The sequence below is a fragment of the Chiloscyllium punctatum genome, chromosome 10 (assembly GCF_047496795.1).
Source record: "Chiloscyllium punctatum isolate Juve2018m chromosome 10, sChiPun1.3, whole genome shotgun sequence".
In the NCBI taxonomy this organism is placed as follows: domain Eukaryota; kingdom Metazoa; phylum Chordata; class Chondrichthyes; order Orectolobiformes; family Hemiscylliidae; genus Chiloscyllium; species Chiloscyllium punctatum.
The window spans coordinates 42,741,902-42,764,595 of record NC_092748.1 but is presented as its reverse complement, the minus strand read 5'-3'; the positions used below and the strand labels follow the sequence as shown (position 1 = coordinate 42,764,595).

Sequence of the window (22,694 nt, the reverse complement as noted above, 5' to 3'; positions counted from 1 at the left end):
TTGATGTGGACTTGTTGGGCCGAATGGCCTGTTTCTACTCTGTAGGGATTCTATGATTCCATGAGATGTGAGTTCACTCTATTTTTGCAACGTATGTGCAATTTCAATTTGGCTGTAGTAGAATTTAATTAGAAGATTTTACGTATCTCAATATTTATTTATATAATTTGTTAATGTAGTAAACTACATGTTAGGATAAACTAATTGGATAATAGGATGGAACTTACTTGCCAGCACTGATTTTCTTTTCAATGCTTAGTTGGGTCTGAATTATCTGATTCATTTTTGGTTTCTTTGTTTTTAAAAAGATACTAAATTGAAACAGAGTCTTCTGTAATATATTATTCAGAAAGCAGCATGTTTAGTATTTTTAATATCTATTCTGCAGTGATTTTAACATTTGACATCATAATCTGCAACTTTTCAATAAACGGACTGTAGTTTATTTTCAAGATGAGAAGTCTGGTTCTTTAAACCTATAGGTCCAACATTCTTATCTTTGTGAATTGATATTATTATAATTATTGCTTTTGGATGAAACAGATTATTCCATACATTATATATCTTCATTCATGGATGGGATGCAATATTTAGACTGTGTTTTGACATCTAGCTTTGGTTCATTTGTTGAAATATTTTAACGTAGCACATTGAAAAGACAAGACTTTAACTAGTTCTTCACTAGATCTTTAGGTTGGCTAACATAAACGAAAAGTCACTGAATCGGAATTGATACAAAGTTACTTCACAAGGATGTTCAATGTGTTTTTCTGAACAAAACATTTGTTCTAATATCCTCAGAAGATATTGCTTGAGATGTCCTGTACAGATAGATTAACTTACGTTTTGGTTGAATTTTGCAGTTGGTTCGGCAGTACTACAGCTCTCAATCCCAGAAGGATTCTGCACATATGCGTTATCCAATTTTCTTCTTGAATATCTCTGTTCCAGCCTCAGTTGTCGATGTTAATTTAAAACCAGATAAAACTCAAGTAATGTTTCACAACAAGGTGAGATGCACTTGAAAATATCTTTTTATTGTTATCATTAACAGATTAGGTTTGAAGACTATTTGACATTGAAATGGAACCCCTTATAAAATAACTTTACATTAAGTTTCCTTAAGACCAAAAGGCATAAGAATGTAACTAAACCTCAGCCGATCAAGTCTGCTCCACCATTCAGTGAGATCATAGCTTATTTGATCATTCTCAGCTCTACTTTCCTGCCTTTTCACACCCTGGATTCCTTTACTGATTAAAGATATATCTATCTCAGCCTTAAATATACTTAACAACCCAGCCTCAAAAGCCCCCTGCAGCAAAGAATTCCACAGATTTACTACTCTCTGAGCGAGGATGTGGCTGGGCCAAATTCCACATCTCTGTTCTCCCCAACAGAGCTAGGCAACAACCTTGCCCTCTGATGAACTGTCAACTCCGCATCTCTGTCTTAAATGTGTGGCACCTTGTTCTGTGATAATACCCTTTGGTTCTGGACTTTTTGACAAGGGAAAGGTTTTATTAAGTTAAGCACTATCGTATTTATTGGCCCAAAAATGACATCTCCAGAACAATACTAAGCACAACACATGTAGCTTTAAAATTTGCAATTGACTCCATTGTGTATAATGTTTTATTGAGATCTTAAGTTTTTAAGTGCCGATCAGAGGATGGATTATAACCTAATTTGAGTCCAGTGGCAGAACTATGGAAAATTGCAGTTGTATATTATTTTGCCTTATTTGTATATTGCTGCCAACTGTCAGTTTCAGCCCAAAGGAAGCATACTAGTTGAAAGAGGAACAAAACTGGTCAGCTCAGATGTGAGACAAGGTCAGTCCAGAGATGGAGGGGTGAGGTAGTCAGGAGGGAAGCGAGCATGGTAGAATCCAGATACTGGACCTTTTAACCCTGCTTCTCTTCTAACAAAAAAATGCTCCTACCTGTTTGGATATTTCCACTGGTCTAAGGAGGACTAGTTTGGTTGCTTTGTACTAATTCTGTATGAAGTGGATGCTCTGTCCAGGGTGAAATGTAAGTTTGAATCCATTGCCTCAGGATCACCCAAATTTCCAACAAATATGTGTGCACACTGACTTTTAAGAGCTGGCTTTCAACATCTGAAGAGGTCTCCCTACTCTCTTTCAATTAAACTACAGATTGCTGATGCCAGGTGATTGGACATCACATGGGCTGTAAGCAGATTCCATACTTTAAGCCACGGTAGTTAAAATTATTGACAAGACTTCCAATAACTTGTGCAACTGCTTATAAGATGCAAAAAGATTGTATCTTATTGTTGGCTACGTTCCACTTCTCCACTCTCCCCAATAGAGCTGGGCAAGGACCTTGTCCCCTCATGAACCTGTCGCTTGCCATCTGCTTCTGAGCATCAGTTTTGGTGTACCATCACAAGTTCACCCTTCTACCTTACTCTCTAACCCAAACAACATAATAGGGATAAGGATAACACAATTGAGAGCTTACACAGTTGCACAAGACAGGCATCTCAGATGATTTAACGTAGTGGATCTGACCTTCCAGTGCTTAATGAAGGGATATACATAATTCAGAAACAGTTCAGTGAACTCGTTAACCTCAAAATGCTCAATGGAAACAAACCTAGAAAGACCATAAGCACATTTGCTTTACTATTCCAGCTCATTTGGAATTACAAAATTAGCTATTTCATCTTCAGGTCTTAGTTGTGCAGAGAGGGAGAATGAGGGATAGTGAGAAAAGGAATGTATTTGTGTGTATGCACATAAATGCACATGCTAATTGGGGCAAGAAGAAAAATGTAATGTGCAGTTGATACTGAATAGCAAACAAGCGTCAAGAAGGGTCTTAAGAGAAGTGCTGATTCTGCAAAGTTCAATACGATCTGTTGTACTCTTATACGGAGTATAGAAAGTGAAAAAGGACATTGTTGACTGATTGGAGAGGGTGTTGGAGCTGCTGCCATGTATTCTACAAAGGAAGATAAAGAGAAAATGGAGAGCACCTTTCATACGTGCAACTCTAGGGGAGATGGTTGAAGAACTTCTTACATTGAATTCAGGTCACAGATGATGCTCCTAACATTATAGAGTCATAGAGATGTACAGCATGGAAACAGACCCTTCAGTCCAACCCGTCCATGCCGACCAGATATCCCAACACAATCTAGTCCCACCTACCAGCACCCAGCCCATATCCCTCCAAACCCTTCCTATTCATATACCCATCCAAATGCCTCTTAAATGTTGCAATTGTACCAGCCTCCACCACATCCTCTGGCAGCTCATTCCATACATGTACCACCTTCTGCGTGAAAACGTTGCCCCTTAGGTCTCTTTTATATCTTCCCCCTCTCACCCTAAACCTATGCCCTCTAGTTCTGGACTCCCCGACCCCAGGGAAAAGACTTTGTCTATTTATCCTATCCATGCCCCTCATAATTTTGTAAACCTCTATAAGGTCACCCCTCAGCCTCCGACGCTCCAGGGAAAACAGCCCCAGCCTGTTCAGCCTCTCCGTGTAGCTCAGATCCTCCAACCATGGCAACATCCTTGTAAATTTTTTCTGAACCTTTCAAGTTTCACAAAATCTTTCCGATAGAAAGGAGACTAGAATTGCACGCAATATTCCAACAGTGGCCTAACCAATATCCTGTATAGTAGCAACATGACCTCCCAACTCCAGTACTCAACACCCTGACCAATAAAGGAAAGCATACCAAACGCCTTTTTCACTATTCTATCTACCTGCGACTCCACTTTCAAGGAGCTATGAACCTGCACTCCAAGGTCTCTTTGTTCAGCAACACTCCCTAGGACCTTACCATTAAGTGTCTAAGTCCTGCTAAGATTTGCTTTCCCAAAATGCAGCACCTTGCATTTATCTGAATTAAACTCCATCTGCCACTTCTCAGCCTATTGGCTCATCTGGTCCAGATCCTGTTGTAATCTGAGGTAACCCTCTTCACTGTCCACTACACCTCCAAGTTTGGTGTCATCTGCAAACTTACTAACTGTACCTCTTATGCTCGCATCCAAATCATTTATGTAAATGACAATCGTAGAGGCCCAGCACCGATCCTTGTGGCACTCCTCTGGTCACAGGCCTCCAGTCTGAAAAACAGCCCTCCACCACCACCCTCTGTCTTCTACCTTTGAGCAAGTTCTGTATCCAAATGGCTAGTTCTCCCTGTATTCCATGAGATCTAACCTTGCTAATCAGTCTCCCTTGGGGAAACCTTGTTGAACGCCTTACTGAAGTCCATATAGATCGCATCTACTGCTCTGCCCTCATCAATTTTCTTTGTTACTTCTTCAAAAAAAGTCAACCAAGTTTGTGAGACATGATTTCCCACGCACAAAGCCATGTTGACTATCCCGAATCAGTCCTTGCCTTTCCAAATACATGTACATCCTGTCCCTCCGGATTCCCTCCAACAACTTGCCCACCACCGAGGTCAGGCTCACCAATCTATAGTTCCCTGGCTTGTCTTTACCGCCCTTCTTAAACAGTGGCACCACATTTGCCAACCTCCAGTCTTCTGGCACCTCACCTGTGACTATCGATGATACAAATATCTCAGCAAGAGGCCCAGCAATCACTTCTCTAGCTTCCCACAGAGTTCTTGGGTATACCTGATCAAGTCCTGGGGATTTATCCACCTTTAACCGTTTCAAGACATCCAGCACTTCCTCCTCTGTAATCTGGACATTTTGCAAGATGTCACCATCTATTTCCCTACAGTCTATATCTTCCATATCCAACTATTTCCAAGCCGGTGAAGAACATGCCCTGGTGATTCTCGGTAACTGTTCCTCACCCCTTCCAGAATCATCGACACAAAGGCTTTCAAGAATTTTTTAACAGCTACTTCTTTCTAATTTTGATCATTTCTTCTACCACGCTGCAAGACAAAGTAGTGACAAGGGAATACAATTTAACTTTGAGATTCATTTCCAATTTAAATATACTTTTGATTAGCCTGTTAGGAATTTTAGCCTGTACATAAGTGGGATTTTCATTAAGTCAGCCAGATCAGAGGAAAATCCACCCATGAGATTATACTGAAGAGTGTGACTTAAAATATTCTAGGTCTGTTTTTGGCTGCTCCAAGTGAGTTTTGAATTGTAACTCAAAAGTGGCCTGGAGTTCAAATAAAAGATGTTTATGTTGACTTTGTTTTGGTTTTCTGACACTACTCGGAGCATAATTTGTATTAATATATTGGAACACTTCTTGAAGAAATAATAAAATTGGTACTCTGCATAAAATGTTTTGTTTTAAATCTTCTGTCACCAGGAGGCCATCTTGCTTGCCATTGAGAAGGTATTGATTTCTGTTTATGGTCAACTTGCTGGAAATGGAACTGATGAATCATCCTCTGAATGTTTGAAAGAAACTGGACATGTTCACAATGGTGAGATAAATCACTGTGGTCTAACACCAGAGATATCTCAAATTTCAGACACAATGTACACTTGTTCTGACAAAACCTCGCTTTCCAATGACATTTCTCCTGCAGCTGATGATATAAATGAGAATTTTGACAACAGCATTGCTCAGACTCATTTCCAAGAAACACCTCTTCCGTCTAAGGATAGATCATCAATTTCTGTCTCAGAATTTGATGTGATGTTTTCACGGGATGATGATGATATCGTTTTAAAGAATCATTCTCACATAAATAATGCAGTACATCCAGAAATAGACAATGATCCAACCCTGCCCCCTGTGGCGTTAAGTGAACAGATTTCAGTTGCAAAAGACTGTGCTGAACTAACTGCTGATAACTGGAGTATGGGACATGGGATGAAGGATTCTGTAGAACAGATGTTTGAGCCTGTAAAATTGTTCGTGCCCAAAGACACTTCAGACCAAATGCAAATAAATTGTAATGAAACCAAACAGCAAAACTCAACTAACAGTAGCCCAACCAATGACCCAAATAAAAAGTCTCCTAATGTAGTAAAGGAGAAGATTGGACAGATCACTATATATGACCTGATCAGCAATCGCACTGTCAAAAAATGTCGGTCAGCCTCTACCCTTTTCATGCAAGAAATTCGACCCAAACTGTTGGCAGAGAACCCAAGGGCTAATCTGCAAGATGTCAGCATGAAACTTGAAGAGATGTGGAAAAACCTGAATGAGGATGAGAAAAAAAAGTAAGTTTCCAAATTAAATCTTTTGAGTTCATACCCTACTAGTTTCCATTCTCTGTGACTCATTGGATGCAGTGTAAATCCCATTACTTGAAATATAAAGTGGAAAATTATTTTTGGCACGTTAGAGACGCCATGCAGGCAGGCTGTATTGTTAAAATATATCATGTGCTTCTGCAATTAATTTTTCTCCAAAACTTAATTTCCATTCATGGATTTCCTTCATGAATATTTTTTCATAACAAAGAGTGATTATACTTTTTCCATGAATGACATACTTTTGAGTACATTTTTAAATTGAAATTTATGATCTCTTCAATTTTTTTGAGAAAGGCTGGTTTTACAGCAGTTATTAGGTGAAATCAAATTTTGTTGCTTGCTATATTGAGTGGCCGAGTAATTAAGTGATTGAGTATAACTAGGGAGAGAATAGGGCCCCTCAAAGATCAGCAAGACGGTCTTTGTGTGGAGCCGCAGGAGATGGGGGAGATACTAAATGAGTATTTTGCATCAGTATTTACTGTGGAAAAGAAAATAGAAGATATAGAATGTAGGGAAATAAATGATGACATATTACAGAGGAGGAAGTGCTGGATGTCTTGAAAAGCATAAAAGTGGATAAATCCCCAGGACCTAAACAGGTGTACCCTAGAACTCTGTGGGAAGCTAGAGAAGTGATTGCTGGGCCGCTTGCTGAGATATTTGTATCATTGATCGTCACAGGTGAGGTGCCAGAAGACTGGAGGTTGGCTAACATGGTGCCACTCTTTAAGAAAGGAGGTAAAGACAAGCCAGGGAACTATAGACTAGTGAGCCTGACGTCGGTGGTAGATAAGTTGTTGGAGGGAATCCTGAGGGACAGGATGTACATGTATTTAGAAAGGCAAGGACTGATTAGGGATAGTCAGCATGGCTTTGTGCGTGGGAAATTATGTCTCACAAACTTGATTGAGTTTTTTGAAGAAGTAACAAAGAGGATTGATGAGGGCAGAATGGTAGATGTGATCTGTATGGGCTTCAGTAAAGCGTTCAACAAGGTTCCCCATGGGAAACTGGTTAGCAAGGTTAGATCTCATGGAATACAGGGAGAACTAGCCATTTGGATACAGAACTGCCTCAAGGTAGGTGGAGGGTTTATTTTCAGACTGGAGGCCTGTGACCAGTAGAATGCCATAAGGATTGGTGCTGGGTCCTCTACTTTTTGTCAATTGTATAAATGATTTGGATGTGAGCATAAGAGGTTAGTAAGTTTGCCGATGACACCAAAATTGGAGGTGTAGTGGACAGCGAAGAACGTTACCTCAGACTACAACAGGATCTTGATCAGATGGGCCAATAGGATGAGAAGTGGCAGATGGAGTTTAATTTAGATAAATGTGAGGTGCTGCATTTTGGGAAAGCAAATCTTAGCAGGACTTATACTCTTAATGGTAAGGTCCTAGGGAGTGTTGCTGAACAAAGAGACCTTAGAGTGCAGGTTCATAGCTCCTTGAAAGTGGAGTTGCAGGTAGATAGGATAGTGAAGAAGGCGTTTGGTATGCTTTCCTTTATTAGTCAGAGTTTTGAGTACAGGAGTTGGGAGGTCATGTTGTGGCTGTACAGGACATTTGTTAGGCCACTGTTGGAATATTGCGTGCAATTCTGGTCTCCTTGCTTTCGGAAAGATTTTGTGAAACTTGAAAGGGTTCAGAAAAGATTTACAAAGATGTTGCTAGGGTTGGAGGATTTGAACTATAGGGAAGGGCTGTTTTCCCTGAAGTTTTGGAGGCTGAGGGGTGACTTTTTAGAGGTTTACAAAATCATGAGAGGTATGGATATGATAAATAGACAAAGTTTTTTTTCCCTAGGGTGGGGGAGTCCAGAATTAGAGGGCATACATTTAATGTGAGAGGGGAAAGATATAAAAGAGACCTAAGGGGCAACGTTTTCATGCAGAGGGTGGTACGTGTATGGAATGAGCTGCCAGAGGACGTGGTGGAGGCTAGTACAATCACAGCATTTAAAAGACATCTGGATGGGTATATGAATAGGAAGGGTTTGGAGGGATATGGGCTGGGTGCTGGCAGGTAGGACTAGATTGGGTTGGGATATCTGGTCGGCATTGACGAGTTGGACCGAAGGGTCTGTTTCCGTGGTGTATATCTCTATGACTCTATAATGAGATGTTTTCAGTAGCACAACTTTTTGGCTACTTTGAATCAGGCTAAAAATTGATCAGAAAAGGAGAAAGTGAGGACTGCAGATGCTGGAGATCAGAGCTGAAAATGTGTTGCTGGAAAAGCGTAGCAGGTCAGGCAGCATCCAAGGAACAGGAGAATCGACGTTTTGGGCATAAGCCCTGGGCATATGTCCGAAACGTCGATTCTCCTGTACCTTGGATGCTGCCTGACCTGCTGCGCTTTTCCAGCAACACATTTTCAGCTAAAAATTGATCAGACTTAAACATAAGGAAAATTTTTTTGCTCCTGTCACTGTACCTCCACAGGAAGGTGCGAAAATTATGCTTATAAGAAGTGTATTAAGCTAAGGAAAAGTAAATATTAAGTTGAATAAAAAGAAGTTATAAATTGATTGCATAGAGTATAAGAATAAACTGACAAATAATCATGCAGCATTTAGTGTTTAAAACCCTGAAATCTAAATTCCCTTGTTTCTTGCTGCATAAATATGCTGTTGAATGTGGAGATCAAAAACATTCCAGATTTAATGCAATGTTTCCTAATATCGGCTGCCGCAGCACTTTGAGCAATACAATTGGAGTCTTTGTGCTTGCGTAATAGACCAGTTAGCAAAAGTTATCACTCTTCATTTTTGTTCCATTACTTCCTTGCTCGAACATGGGTGGACAGTACATGACAAATGCGAATGTGGCTGTTCAGGTACCACACTGGAAGGTTTACCAAGATTTGTGAGGAATGGTCACTCAGGCAGTGCACTAGAGGATTACTGACCCTCTTAACCCATAGAATAGTACTAAGCATATAGGCTACCAAACATATTGAAGGCAGAACAAAAAAAATGCAGATGCTAGAAATCAGAAACAAAAACAGAAATTGCTGGAAAATTTCAGCAGGTCTGGCAGCATCTGAGGAGAGAATGCAGAATTAATGTTTAGAGTTCAGTGACCCTTCTTCAGAACAGCAGAATATATAAGGCAGAAACCTGTCTGTTAAGGTCCAGTGATATGCTGTACCAAAACTGAAAAATTGTACAGCAATAAATTTCAAATTTGTTTATCCTTTGCAAATTTTATATTTTTCATGTTCTGAAACTTCTCTTTCTTGTCCCATCCCCATTCTACTAAAAAAGTGATTTTCAGTGTGGAAAATAATCAGAACATCTTGGACAGGATTGGAGATACATTATAAAGGCTGAGGAAAAAATGCCCAATCGATTTTTTTTAATGCATAGGTGACTTAATAAAGTGCTCCACCCCCACCCCCACCCCCACCCCTCCACTATTTTTTGGTTTGGCTTCATGTGTGGTAATTTAAGAGGGCTGCCTTGTGCACACCTGGTTGGAATATTTTGAGTGTGCTGGTTATCGGAACAATACTGAAAGGAATTTGAACTTGGGGGACATTGAATTCTTATATTTAACTAACTGACCACTGTCAACTTAGAGTTGTCCTCAAATAACATTTGCTGTTTTATCTGATTCAAAACTGCAACTATATAATGATCAGGAACTTAAATGTTGCATGAGTAATATTTGTAGCCAGTTTTGGTGAAATCCTGGGTTTCTTCAAAGTAAGTGGAAGTTATTTTTGACATCTTCTGTCGCACCTGAGTCCACTGGTTCTATCACTCAGCTTTGAGATTCATTACAATTCAGTTCTGATGAAGAGTCACTGGACTCAAAGCATTAGAACATAGAACATAGAAAAATACAGCGCAGTACAGGCCCTTTGGCCCTCGATGTTGCACCGATCCAAGCCCACCTAACCTACACTATCCCACTATCCTCCATATGCCTATCCAATGCCCGTTTAAATGCCCATAAAGAGGGAGAGTCCACCACTGCTACTGGCAGGGCATTCCATGAACTCACGACTCGCTGAGTAAAGAATCTACCCCTAACATCTGTCCTATACCTACCACCCCTTAATTTAAAGCTATGCCCCCTCGTAATAGCTGACTCCATACGTGGAAAAAGGTTCTCATGGTCAACCCTATCAAAACCCCTAATTATCTTGTACACCTCTATCAAGTCACCCCTAAACCTTCTTTTCTCCAATGAAAACAGCCCCAAGTGCCTCAGCCTTTCCTCATACGATCTTCCTACCATACCAGGCAACATCCTGGTAAACTTCCTCTGCACCCATTCCAGTGCCTCCACATCCTTCCTTTGGTATGGTGACCAAAACTGCACACAATACTCCAGATGCAGCCGCACCAGAGTCTTATACAACTGCAACATGACCTCAGGACTCCGGAACTCAATTCCTCTACAAATAAAAGCCAGTACTCCATATGCCTTCTTCACCGCAGTATTTACCTGGGTGGCAACTTTCAGAGATCTGTGTACATGGACACCAAGATCCCTCTGCTCATCCACACTACCAAGTATCCAACCATTAGCCCAGTACCCCATCTTTTTGTTACTCATACCAAAGTGAATCACCTCACCCTTTCCCACATTGAACTCCATTTGCCACCTTTCTGCCCAGCTCTGCAGCTTATCTATATCCCGCTGTAACCCGACACATCCTTCCTCACTGTCAACAACTCCACCAACTTTCGTATCATCCGCAAACTTGCTCACCCAACCTTCTAGCCCCTCCTCCAGGTCATTTATAAAAATGACAAACAGCAATGGTCCCAAAACAGATCCTTGAGGAACACCGCTAGTAACTGCACTCCAAGATGAACCTTTACCATCAACTACTACCCTCTGTCTTCTTCCAGCCAGCCAATTCCTAATCCAAACCTCCAATTCACCCTCAATGCCATACCTCCATTTTTTTTGCAGTTGCCTACCACAGGGAACCTTATCAAATGCCTTACTAAAATCCATATATACCACATCTACTGCTTTACCCTCGTCCACCTCCTTAGTCACCTTCTCAAAGAATTCAATAAGGTTTGTGAGGCACGATCTGCCCTTCACAAAACCATGCTGACTATCCTTGATCACATTATTCCTATCCAGATGTTCATAAATCCTATCCCTTACAATTCTCTCTAAGACTTTGCCCACAACAGAAGTGAGGGTCACCGGCCTATAGTTACTAGGGTTATTCCCTACTCCCCTTCTTGAACAAGGGAATCACATTTGCTATCCTCCAGTCTTCTAGCACTATTCCTGTAGACAACGAGGACATTAAAATCAAGGCCAATGCCTCTGCAATCTCCTCCTTTGCTTCCCAGAGAATCCTAGGATAAATGCCATCAGGCCCAGGGGACTTATCTATTTTCACCCTTTCCAGAATTTCCAACACCTCTTCCCTACATACCTCAAAGTCGTCCATTCTAATTAATTGTGACTCAGTATTCACATTGGCAACAATGTCCTGTTCCTGAGTGAATACTGACAAAAAGTATTCATTCAGTGTCTCCCCAATCTTTTCAGCCTCCACACGCAACTTCCCACTACTATCCTTGACTGGACCTATTCCTACCCTAGTCATTCTTTTATTCCTGACATACCTATAGAAAGTCTTTGGGTTTTCCCTAATCCTATCAACTAAGGACTTTTCATGTCCCCTCCTTACTGCTCTTACCTCTCTCTTCAGATCCTTCCTGGCTACCTTATAATTCTCATTCGCCCCAATTGAACCTTCATGCCTCATCTTTACATAGGCCGCCTTCTTTCCTTTAACAAGGGATTCCAATTCCTTATTAAACCACGGCTCCCTCACACGACCCTTTCCTCCCTGCCTGACAGGTACATACTTATCAAGGACACTCAATAGTTGCTCCTTGAACAAGCTCCACATATCAATTACGCCCTTGCCTTGAAGCCTACTTTTCCAAGCCACGCATCCTAAGTCGTGCCTCACCACATCATAATTTCCCTGCCCCCAGCTATAACTCTTGCCCTGCAGTGCACACTTATCCCTCTCCATCACTAGAGTAAAAGTCACCAAATTGTGGTCACGGTCCCCAAAGTGCTCACCTACCTCCAAGTCTAACACCTGGCCTGGTTCGTTACCCAGAACCAAATCCAGTATGGCCTCACCTCTTGTTGGCCTGTCTACATATTGTGTCAGGAAACCCTCCTGCACACATTGGACAAACACCGACCCATCTAACGAACTAGAGCTATAGCTTTCCCAGTCAATATCAGGAAAGTTAAAGTCCCCCATAACAATCACCCTATTACTTTCACTCTTCTCCTGAATCATCCTCGCAATCCTTTCTTCTACGTCTCTCGGACTATTAGGAGGCCTGTAGAAAACTCCTAACAGGATGACCTCACCTTTCCTATTCCTAACCTCAGCCCAAACTACCTCAGATGGCGAGTCTTCATCCATCGTCCTTTCCACCGCTGTAATACTATCTTTGACAAGCAATGCCACACCTCCCCCTCTTTTACCCCCACCTCTGACCCTACTAAAACATTTAAACCCTGGAACCTGCAACAGCCAATCCTGTCCCTGTTCTACCCATGTCTCCGTAATAGCCACAACATCGAAATCCCAGGTACCAATCCACGCTGCAAGTTCACCTACCTTATTTCATATTGAAGTAGACACATTTCAAGCCACTTTCCTGTTTAGAGGCACCCTCCTTTGAGATTGATGCCATGTTCTTAACCTCCCTACACTCCAGGTCCTGCACCCTAAAGCTACAGTCTAGGTTCCCATGCCCCTGCAGAGTTAGTTTAAACCCCCCCCAAAGAGCACTAGCAACCTCCCCCCAAGGATACTGGTGCCCCTCAGGTTCAGGTGTAGACCATCCTGTTTATAGAGGTCCCACCTTCCCCAGAAAGAACTCCAGTTATCCAGATACCGGAATCCCTCCCTCCTGCACCATCTCTGTAGCCACGCATTTAACTGTTCTCTCTCCCTATTCCTCGACTCTCTATCACGTGGCACGTGTAACAAACCAGAGACAACAACTCTGTTTGTTCTAACTCTGAGCTTCCAACCTAGCTCCCTGAAAGCCTGCCTAACATCCTCAGCCCTTCTCCCGCCTATGTCGTTGGTGCCAATGTGGACCACGACGTCGGGCTGCTCCCCCTCCCCTTTAAGGACCCGGAAAACACGATCAGAGACGTCACGTACCCTTGCACCTGGGAGGCAACATACCAAACGTGAGTCTCTCTCGCCCCCACAAAACCGCCTGTCTATGCCCCGAACTATCGAGTCCCCAATAACTATTGCTCTGCTCTTCTCCACCCTTCCCTTCTGAGCAACGGGGAACAGGCTCCGTGCCAGGGGCCTGAACCCCATTGCTTACCCCTGGTAAGTCGATCCCCCCCACAAGTATCCAAAACGGTATACTTGTTCTTGAGGGGAACGGCCGCAGGGGGTCCCTGCACTGGCTGCTTCCTCCCAGTCCCCCTCACTGTCACCCATCTGTCTGCAATCTTTGGAGTTACTACTTCCCTAAAGCTCCGATCTATGACCCCCTCTGCCTCCCGAAGCTCTGTCCACTTCCTGTAGATGCTGCCAGCCCTGCTGAGCTTCACCGGCAATTTCTGTTTCTGTTTCAGATCTCCAGCATCCGCAGTTCTTTGTTTTATTTGAAATTTATCTGTTATTCATTGCAGGTTCAAGCCATAACATCTCATATGCAGTGACTCATCTCAATACACATCCCATTTTTCTATTAATATTGTGACAGCTTCTCCTTTCTTCAGTTTTATTTATTCCTCTCCTTAGGCGATGTCTCAATTTGAGATATCCATCAGTCAACACTAGTCGCCTCTATTAATTTGCTCCAATAATTTCTTTGTATGTGAATCTTAGGTGGTGACATTTGGCAGTATATTTTCAATGGGCAACATAGAAGAATATTAATCAATTCTTGCTTGATATCCATATGTGCATTTTCTGGCAGGAATCATTTTTTGTGATCAGTAGCAGTTTTTTCACTTCTGCTACTCCTGCACCACATTTGTCAGCTGTGTACTGAAGCCAACAGTAATATCTCAACTAACTGGCTCAGTTGATACCTGCTAAATACTACCTACTGCATCAAACCTGTTACCTTTCCAGTCTGTATGATTTAATTCTACACCTTGCAATGTAGCTGTCCAAAATTATCTAGAGGAAAAGACATCCATCCTTTTATAATGGAACTGCTCCTCAGCCAGCTTGTGAAGCTCAGGAAGTTATAAATATTTATATGCATGATTAAAATCTCACCAATAGTATTGCTCATAGTTGGTTAGAAGAAATGCTATTTTATAATGGGCACACACAATATGATATACAATAATAGAAATCTTGATTTTCCCTATATCTTGATTTTCAATTATATTATTCAAACGAGAAAGTAGTTCACTTTCACTGTATCTTCAATTTTTCTTGCCCTTCCCCATCACTTTTATGTTTTACTCTTTTTCCTTCTGCTCATCTGCTACTCATTGTTTATTTGCCCCACTCTAATTGCTGTTTGTGCATCTATTTATCACCAAATTCACTTCATTGCCAATGCAATTCTTACGAGATATAAATTGCAATTCGTCCCAAATTCTACTGCCTGTATCTTGTCCTACTCCCTGTCACCACAACCCTGTCAACAAATTGATTTCAAACCTCTTGCTCTTGCTGTCCCATACCTCTGCAAACTCCTTCATCCCTATAATTCCAGCACTTACCGAGGTAATTCATGACTCTGCAAAAATGCATCCCAGTAAGGAGGAGAGATACTAAGAGAGAGATAAACTAACCATGGCTAACCAGGGAAGGAGAGTATTGAGTTGAAAGACAAATGTATAAGGAGGCAAAAGGCAATGACATTCACAAAGAATGGGATAAATTCAGAATCAAGCAAAGAAGGACAAAAGATAATAAAAACAGAGGAAGTAAACTACAAGGGCAAACCAACAAGGAATATAAAAATTGATGATAAGAGTTTCTTTAAATCTATAAAATGGAAGAGAGGGCTCAAAGTGAATATAGCCAGCTTAAAAAATGAATCGGGAGCAACGGTTATGGGGAACAAGGAAATGGGAAAGAATGTAAACAGTTTTGCATCAGTCTTTACTGTGGAAGATACTTTGAACATTTCATTTATACTAACAAATACAGGGAACAAGTTAATTACTATCACTAGAAAAGTAATATTAGATAAAGTAATGGGGCTAAAGTGGATAAGTCCTCTTACCTCGATGGTTTGGATTCTAGAATTTTAAAAGACGTAGCCATGGAAATATTGGATTCTGAAGAAATACTGGAGAATTTGAAAACTGGTAGGGATAATTTTTTTTCTCTTTTTCTTGGTCTGCTGTTGTTTGATGCTCGAACAAGCCATCAGCATCAAACAACAGCAGAGTAAGAAAAAGAAAAAAAAACTATCACTAAAACTGGACAAGCTCACACAAAAGAACAACACAGACAACTCAGAAGCTTGGATTAAGAACTTAATGGACCAACCACTAAGAGACACAGAAAAATAATTTCTCGGAAGAGGAATGAACCATGACTACAGAGACATGGACAAAAAACTGTGCTAGTAAGAGGGATGAACTACAACAACAGAAATGCAGACAAAAAGGACTTCTTAGCAGCATTCGAATCAGCTCTGAAGGACAACGGACTTATAGAAGAAACCCAGCAGACCATCAGACAGACAGTTGTACCAACACCAACACAATACATTGAAAAGGAAACTCACTGCTCGCAGATAAGCAACAGGTAGCGACAGACCCGACCCCACAGCTAGAAGACTGTATCACAGTTGCATTGAAGAAGTTTCATAAATCAGGTGAAATGAACAAGACAGGTCTCCAAAAAAATGAAACCTGATGGATCCAACACACCTCGCTTCTACAGATTGCCTACGGTATACAAACCGGGGGGCCCCCTCTGACACATAGTTTCACTCCCTGGCACACCGACATACCGACTAGCAAAGGAAAGCCACCAAAAACTGAAATACCTAGTAGAAGACAGGTCACTCCACCACTCCACCCAAGAATTCCTGCAGCTCAATAAAGATACCAGAATCGAAGAGGATGAAATAATGGTCTCCTTTGATGTAACAGCTGTGACATAATTAATTCACATCAATTAACATCAGCCTGGCCAAAGAAACACTGACAGCACTACTAGTCGAACCAAAAACACAAAAACCAGACAGCAACAACTTCATCAGCAAGGACAACATTCTCAAGCAAGTAGACCTGTGCTTCACTACCCACTTCACCTTCAATGACAAGACCTACAAACAAATCAATGGGACACCCATGGGATCACCAATATCAGACTTCTTAGCAGAAGTAGTAATGCAGAGACTTGAACAAACAGCCCTCCCCATAATCCAACGCAAACTTTGGGGCTGCTACATGGATGACACTTTTGTTATCACAAAACGGAACAAATTAGAGGAAACCTACAACTTCATCAACAACATCATTACTGGCATAAATTTCACAAAAGAGGAGGAGAACAACAGCAGACTCCCCTTCAGAGATGTCACAGTGGAACAAACAGTTAATAAAGGAGTGCAGACTGGTGTCTACCGGAAAGCAACACACACAGACCAGATACTTAACTACAGAAGCAATCATCTGAACACTCACAAACGAAGCGGCATCAGAACATTATTTAAACAGGCCACAAAACACTGCAGCACCCAGGAACTACGAGTGACAGAAGAAAAATATTTTATAAGGCGCATTCAAGAACAACAGGTACCCTATAAACACAGTCCACCGATTCTTAAATAACAAACCCAAACATGTAGACACAACATGCCCAGAAACTGTAGCCACACTACCATACATCAAAGACATCTCGAAGATGACTACCAGACTACTACGACCCCTTGGCATCACGGTAGCCCACAAACCTATCAACACACTGAAACAGCTACTGATGAACCTAAAGGATCCTTTACAAACAACAAGCAAAACGAATGTCATTTACAAAATACCCTGCAAGGACTGTAACAAACACTACATCAGATAGACGGGCAGCCAACTAGCCACCAATAGACATGACCCACTATCATTAGTATCCTGACATACAGACATACAAGGACACCACTTCAACTGGGACCGCACATCCATCCTAGGACAAGCTAACAGAGACACTCACGGGAATTCCTAGAAACCTGGCATTCAAACCCCATCAATAAACACTTCACCTTGAACCCCATTTACCAATCATTGAGAAGAAGAACCGGCAATGATATAACTTCCCCCCCCCTTAACAGTGCAAGACACATCAAGAGAAAGCAGGACAGAACACCAGCACTTCACCGGAGGCTCACTTACCTAGCATGGTGATGAAACATCTGAAAAGAAACCTTTCAGTTCAGCAAGCAAACTTACAAACTTTACCTCAACCTTCACTACAAATCTTCTCAAAATTCACATTGCTAAAGACACATTAGCATCTTTAGGCACCATTCAATTGTGTGTAGCTCCAAGGTGCCCAAGTAAATTGAAATCATTGGAATAATGGAGAAAGCTCACAGAGCATGGACTCATTTCTAACTCCAAGGAAGTTGTTTATATTTGTTGAATTTTAATCAATCCTGCTGCAGGGCACCTGGAAGTACTCAGGGATGCCCTTATAAGAACGGGGTACGATGCTCAACTCATCGACCGCCAGTTCCCACTTACCATAGCAAGGAACTGTAATGACCTCCTCAGGAGACAGACATGTGCTGCAACCTTCATTGCCCAGTACTTCCCAGGAGCTGAAATACCACGCCATGTTCTTCGCAGCCTGCAACACATTATCAATGAGGATGAGCACCTCGTCAAGACCTCCTCCACTGCTCGCCTTTAAACAACCGCCAAATCTCAAACAGATCATTGTTTATAGCAAACTGCCCAACTTTCAGGACAACTCCATACAACCCTGTCACGGTAGGAGCTGCAAGACGTGTCAGAGGGTGGACATGGATACCACCATTACGCGTGAATCACCTCCCACCATGTCCGTGGCAGGTACTCATGCTACTCAGCCAATGCTGTCTATCTCATATGCTGCAGGCAAGGATGCCCTGAGGCATGGTGTGAAACCGAGCAGAGGCTACAGCAGCAGATGAATGGTCACCGCACAACAATCAACAGACAGGAGTGTTCCCTCCCAGTTGGAGAACACTTCAGCGGTCCAGGACATTCGACCTTGGACCTTCAGGTTACCATCCTCCAAGGCAGACTTCGGGACAGGCAGCAGCGAAAAGTGGCCGAGCAGAGGCTGATAGCTAAGATTGGAACCCATAGGGAGGGCCTCAATTGGGACCTTGGGTGACCACCATTGCACTGTGCATACACACAGACACTCCTGCACACACGCGTACTCCTACACACACACACACACACACACACACACACACACTCCTACAGACCCACACTCTCACATGCACCCTCTCACAGACTTAGATCCCTTTACACTCACACACACAAATACACACACTTTCTCACAGACACTCACAATCCCCCATCCCAGACACAGACACACGTGCACACGTATACATATACGTTTGAGGGGTGAATTTGTATTTGCAGAGTTACACTATACTTTGCTCAAAAACTGCATGAATCTATGTAAGACTCAGTTAACTTTTTTTTAAGATTGGAATGAGTCTAAACACACAGAAAACAGCACACAGGGGGCTAACACCATCAACACATTATCTGGGCTGACACCAATTGTTAAAGTTAACCTGAGAATGTAACTTTTTAAAAAAGTTTTGTGATTTACATATGAAAGAAGTGAAACTAACATGGTCATTCTAACAGATGAGAGACTTAACAAACAATCAAGGTATTTTTTAATGTATAATTTCAGTTACATCACACTAAACTTCTGCTATAAATTCTGCGTCTTACAATTGTGCACTCCATAACCATCTGATGAAGGAGCAGCGCTCCAAAAGCTCATACTTCCAATTAAATCTGTTGGACTATAACCTGGTGTGTGATTTTTAACTTTGTACACCCCAGTCCAACACTGGCATCTCCAAATCATGGTTGCAAGAGTTTCTCAGGACACCAGTGTAGACACAGCCAACATCTTGTGCTTCATCCGTGACCTTTCCTATTTCCTAAGATCAAAAATAGATAATGCTTGCAACAAGGCCTAGCTAATATCGAGGCTTAGGCCTAAAAGTGGCAAGTAACTGATGAGCCATTGACCATCTTTAACAAGAGTGAGTACTGAGAACATATTTATATTTGCAGACAGTGAGAATTAGAACATTGAAGATTTGAACAATTTCTGGTTTGCAAAGAATTTGGAAAGTGAATTTTTGGAACTCAACCCTCTGAAGAAATGGGAATTGTCTACTGTTTACAAAAAAGATCAGATTACTTTGGGAGAAAAGGTTTTAAAAGGGTGATAATAGAATAAAACAATATTCAATGGTCTGTGCTTGCTGGACAGATTGGATCTTGGAAGGAACCTAGCACTGAGGGTTGCCTAGCAACAGCCTTTGAACTTTTGTTTTCTGTGTGCCATCAACTTGAGAGTTGTTTAATTATGGGAAGGGCTTGCAACCAAGCAATGCTGTCTCTCTCTCTCTCTTCCCCCTACCTCTTTCTGTCTGTACCTTTCATGAATGTGGTTGTTTGGGATAAAGGAGTGTATGGTTCATTACTACATGGTAATTAAATTGATAACCAGTTCTGCTACATGTTTAAAGCATAAATTTGTTCGAATAGTGAAGTCATTTTGAGTTTTATCTAAATAACTTGATGAGAATATCTCCTTTGTTCTTGAAAACAGTAATAAAGAGAAAGAAAACAACTATTTTGATGATAGAGTCATAACAAGATATTAATTGGCATCCCTTGACATTGAGTGAAATAACTGTTGCTGAATCCTCACCTTGGCCAAGCAGATATATCCCATGGCTCTGCAATAGAAGGAAGTGGGAATTCTGCAGTGTTTACCTGAGAGGACAGTTGGGTTTCACCTTAACATCTGATCTCTAAAATGGTACCTCCTTCAGTATTGTGCTGGGGTTTCAGCTTTGATTTTTATGCTTGAAAATATCATCTTATTATGTTCACATCTACCCCTTCCCTTTTAGCAATTTGAAGGGATTGTTCCTTGGCTCACTCCTCAACAACCTCTTGCCATCGCACAGAAACCTCTCAAGCAAGAGATGTAATACCTCTACTTCCTTCTCTTCTTTTGCCTTGAAAACTCATTCCAAGTGAAATATTGATTTACATGGACATTAGTCTATTTAGTAAACTGCTTCAAACAGAGTCTCCTACACACTGGGGAAATTGCATTTGGAGATGCTTTTGTCCATAAATATGACAGTCTAACATTTTAATTTTTGGCCTTCTTTACTTCGACTCTCTTCTACACAGTTCTAATAATGCTCAACGTAAGCTCAGAACAAGAGTTGATCTTTCATTTCGGCACTTTACAGCTTTCCAGGCTGAACAGTGGGTTCAACAATTGCAGTATGTAACCTCTGTACACAAATTTATTTCTGTCAGTTATGCAGCTGCTAATCCTATTTATGCTTTTTAGAAATGCATCTTTTTTTTCTTTATTATCCCATTAACATCTCTTTTTGCATTTCATCATTGTCCCTTTAGTATTTAATCCCTACTGCCTTTCACCTAAATACATTTTCTTCTACTTGTCACACCTCCGATCTTATTTACTCAGTTCTGGTGGAGTGTCATTAGGCTGAAGCATTAACTTGTTTCTCTCTATGGGTGCTGCCAGACCTGCTAAGTATGTCAAGCTCCTTCTGCATTTTCTAAAGATTTACAACATTTAGTGTTTTACTTTAAATCTGTACCTCTGTTAAGAGTGTTTCCAGAAGCGTTGCCATTAACCTATAAATAACATTAAGTCAAATATAAAGATGGAATATATGTACTATAAAATGCAGATTAAATTGTGTTTTTGCAGCATGGACTATTTACTGTTTCTAATTCCATTTCATCTAAGATCTTAGTCATCTCTCTTGGTCTAAGATCTTGGTCTTGTCTGCTCATGTACAATTCCATATTGTACAATGGCAAATGTGTATTAGAGTGTTGCTGTTTAGACGCAAGTGAGGACTGCAGATGCTGGAGATCAGAGTCGAAATTAGAGTGGCGCTGGAAAAGCACAGCCAGTCAGGCAGCATCCGAGGAGCAGGAAAATCAGTGTTTTGGGCAGGAACTGATGAAGGGCCTTTGCCCGAAACATCAAATTTCCTGCTCCTCGGATGCTGCCTGACCTGCTGTGCTTTTCCAGCACCATTCTAATCTTGACTCTGTTGCTGTTTAGAGTCAGATTTAAAAATACTGTTGCAGCTCTATTTTTTGTATGAATTGAGAAAAGCAGTAGTTCAGCACTGTATAGTTAAAAAACAAATTTAAGAAATCATGAGGAACTTCTGTGCAAAAAATAATTGATCTATGTACAGAAAAAGTGTACTCCCTTTTTGACACAGTCATGGTTTTTGAAACATTATATTGGATATCTGCTAGTATCTCAAACCCATGCATAAACTTCTGATTGTTGGATTAATTGGAACTAGATAAGATTGATGTTTATATGATGGTGAATGTCAAAAGTTTGCACTACTGTTCTGTTCCACTAGATGGCTTTCATCCATGTGGCTTGTGAATGTATTTACTTAGCCCATGCAGATATACGTTTAAAAGTGGTTAAATGTGATTAATTCTTTACAAACACAAAATAATACATTATGGGTGCTGTAATTGATTGTAATTAAAAATACAGCACATTTTCTTATAACACCGTCCCATATTTTCCAAATGTTACAATCCCTGTTACACTGGATGATGCAAAAAAAACTTGGTTGTAATCATAAACGTTCAGTTTGATGGTCTTTATGCTGTTGTGCTAATGTCATACGCTGTTTGATTTTCATTTCCATCTGACTTTCTGCCTGGCACAATGTTTGCTGCTTTACAGAAGAAGAATTTGGGAGAAAGGATAAGTATAAAATGTGCACACAACTGATCACTGGGTAGTTAAAAATAATTTTAGTTATTTGGATAAAAGTTACACAAATCACAAAATATTTTTTGTGGAAATGCAATTTAAACACTACTCTTTAAAGCAGATTGTCTGTTTTTTTTCCCACTATGCTGTAGGAAAGCCATCTTGTAGAAAAGGGAGATGGAAGATATGATGAAATACAAAAAGGGTATGGTGCATGTCAGATTAATTCTTCAAGAGAGAACAAGGCCAAATGCAATACATTGAGAGGAGAAGTTAAGAGGGAAGTAAGACTGGAAAGGAGTGAACATGAGAATAGAACAGCAATTAACACAAAAGTAAGGAAACCAAAGTCAAACATGTTGCCAAATGGATCAGTTGTTTTTGAGATAATAATTAGATAAAAATTATCATTGCACCAAAATGTTTAAATTGATGTAAGGAACAACCTAAGTTGGAAGAGAAACTAACTTTAGTGG

At 41.0% G+C, this 22,694-nt stretch overlaps 1 protein-coding gene across 4 annotated transcripts in view; it reads left to right on the top strand.

Moving 5' to 3' along the window:
- pms1 (PMS1 homolog 1, mismatch repair system component) overlaps positions 1–22,694 on the top strand; it is a 106,269-nt gene that overhangs the window by 64,693 nt on the left and 18,882 nt on the right. For 3 of the 4 annotated variants that reach the window (XM_072578995.1, XM_072578994.1, XM_072578996.1), the window contains 2 exons: positions 864–1,010; positions 5,301–6,166. In XM_072578995.1, coding sequence (XP_072435096.1) covers positions 864–1,010; positions 5,301–6,166 — 1,013 coding nt within the window. Of the gene's footprint in view, positions 1–863; positions 1,011–5,300; positions 6,167–22,370; positions 22,501–22,694 lie in introns of those variants that run through there. The other variant, XM_072578997.1, reaches the window with a different exon arrangement.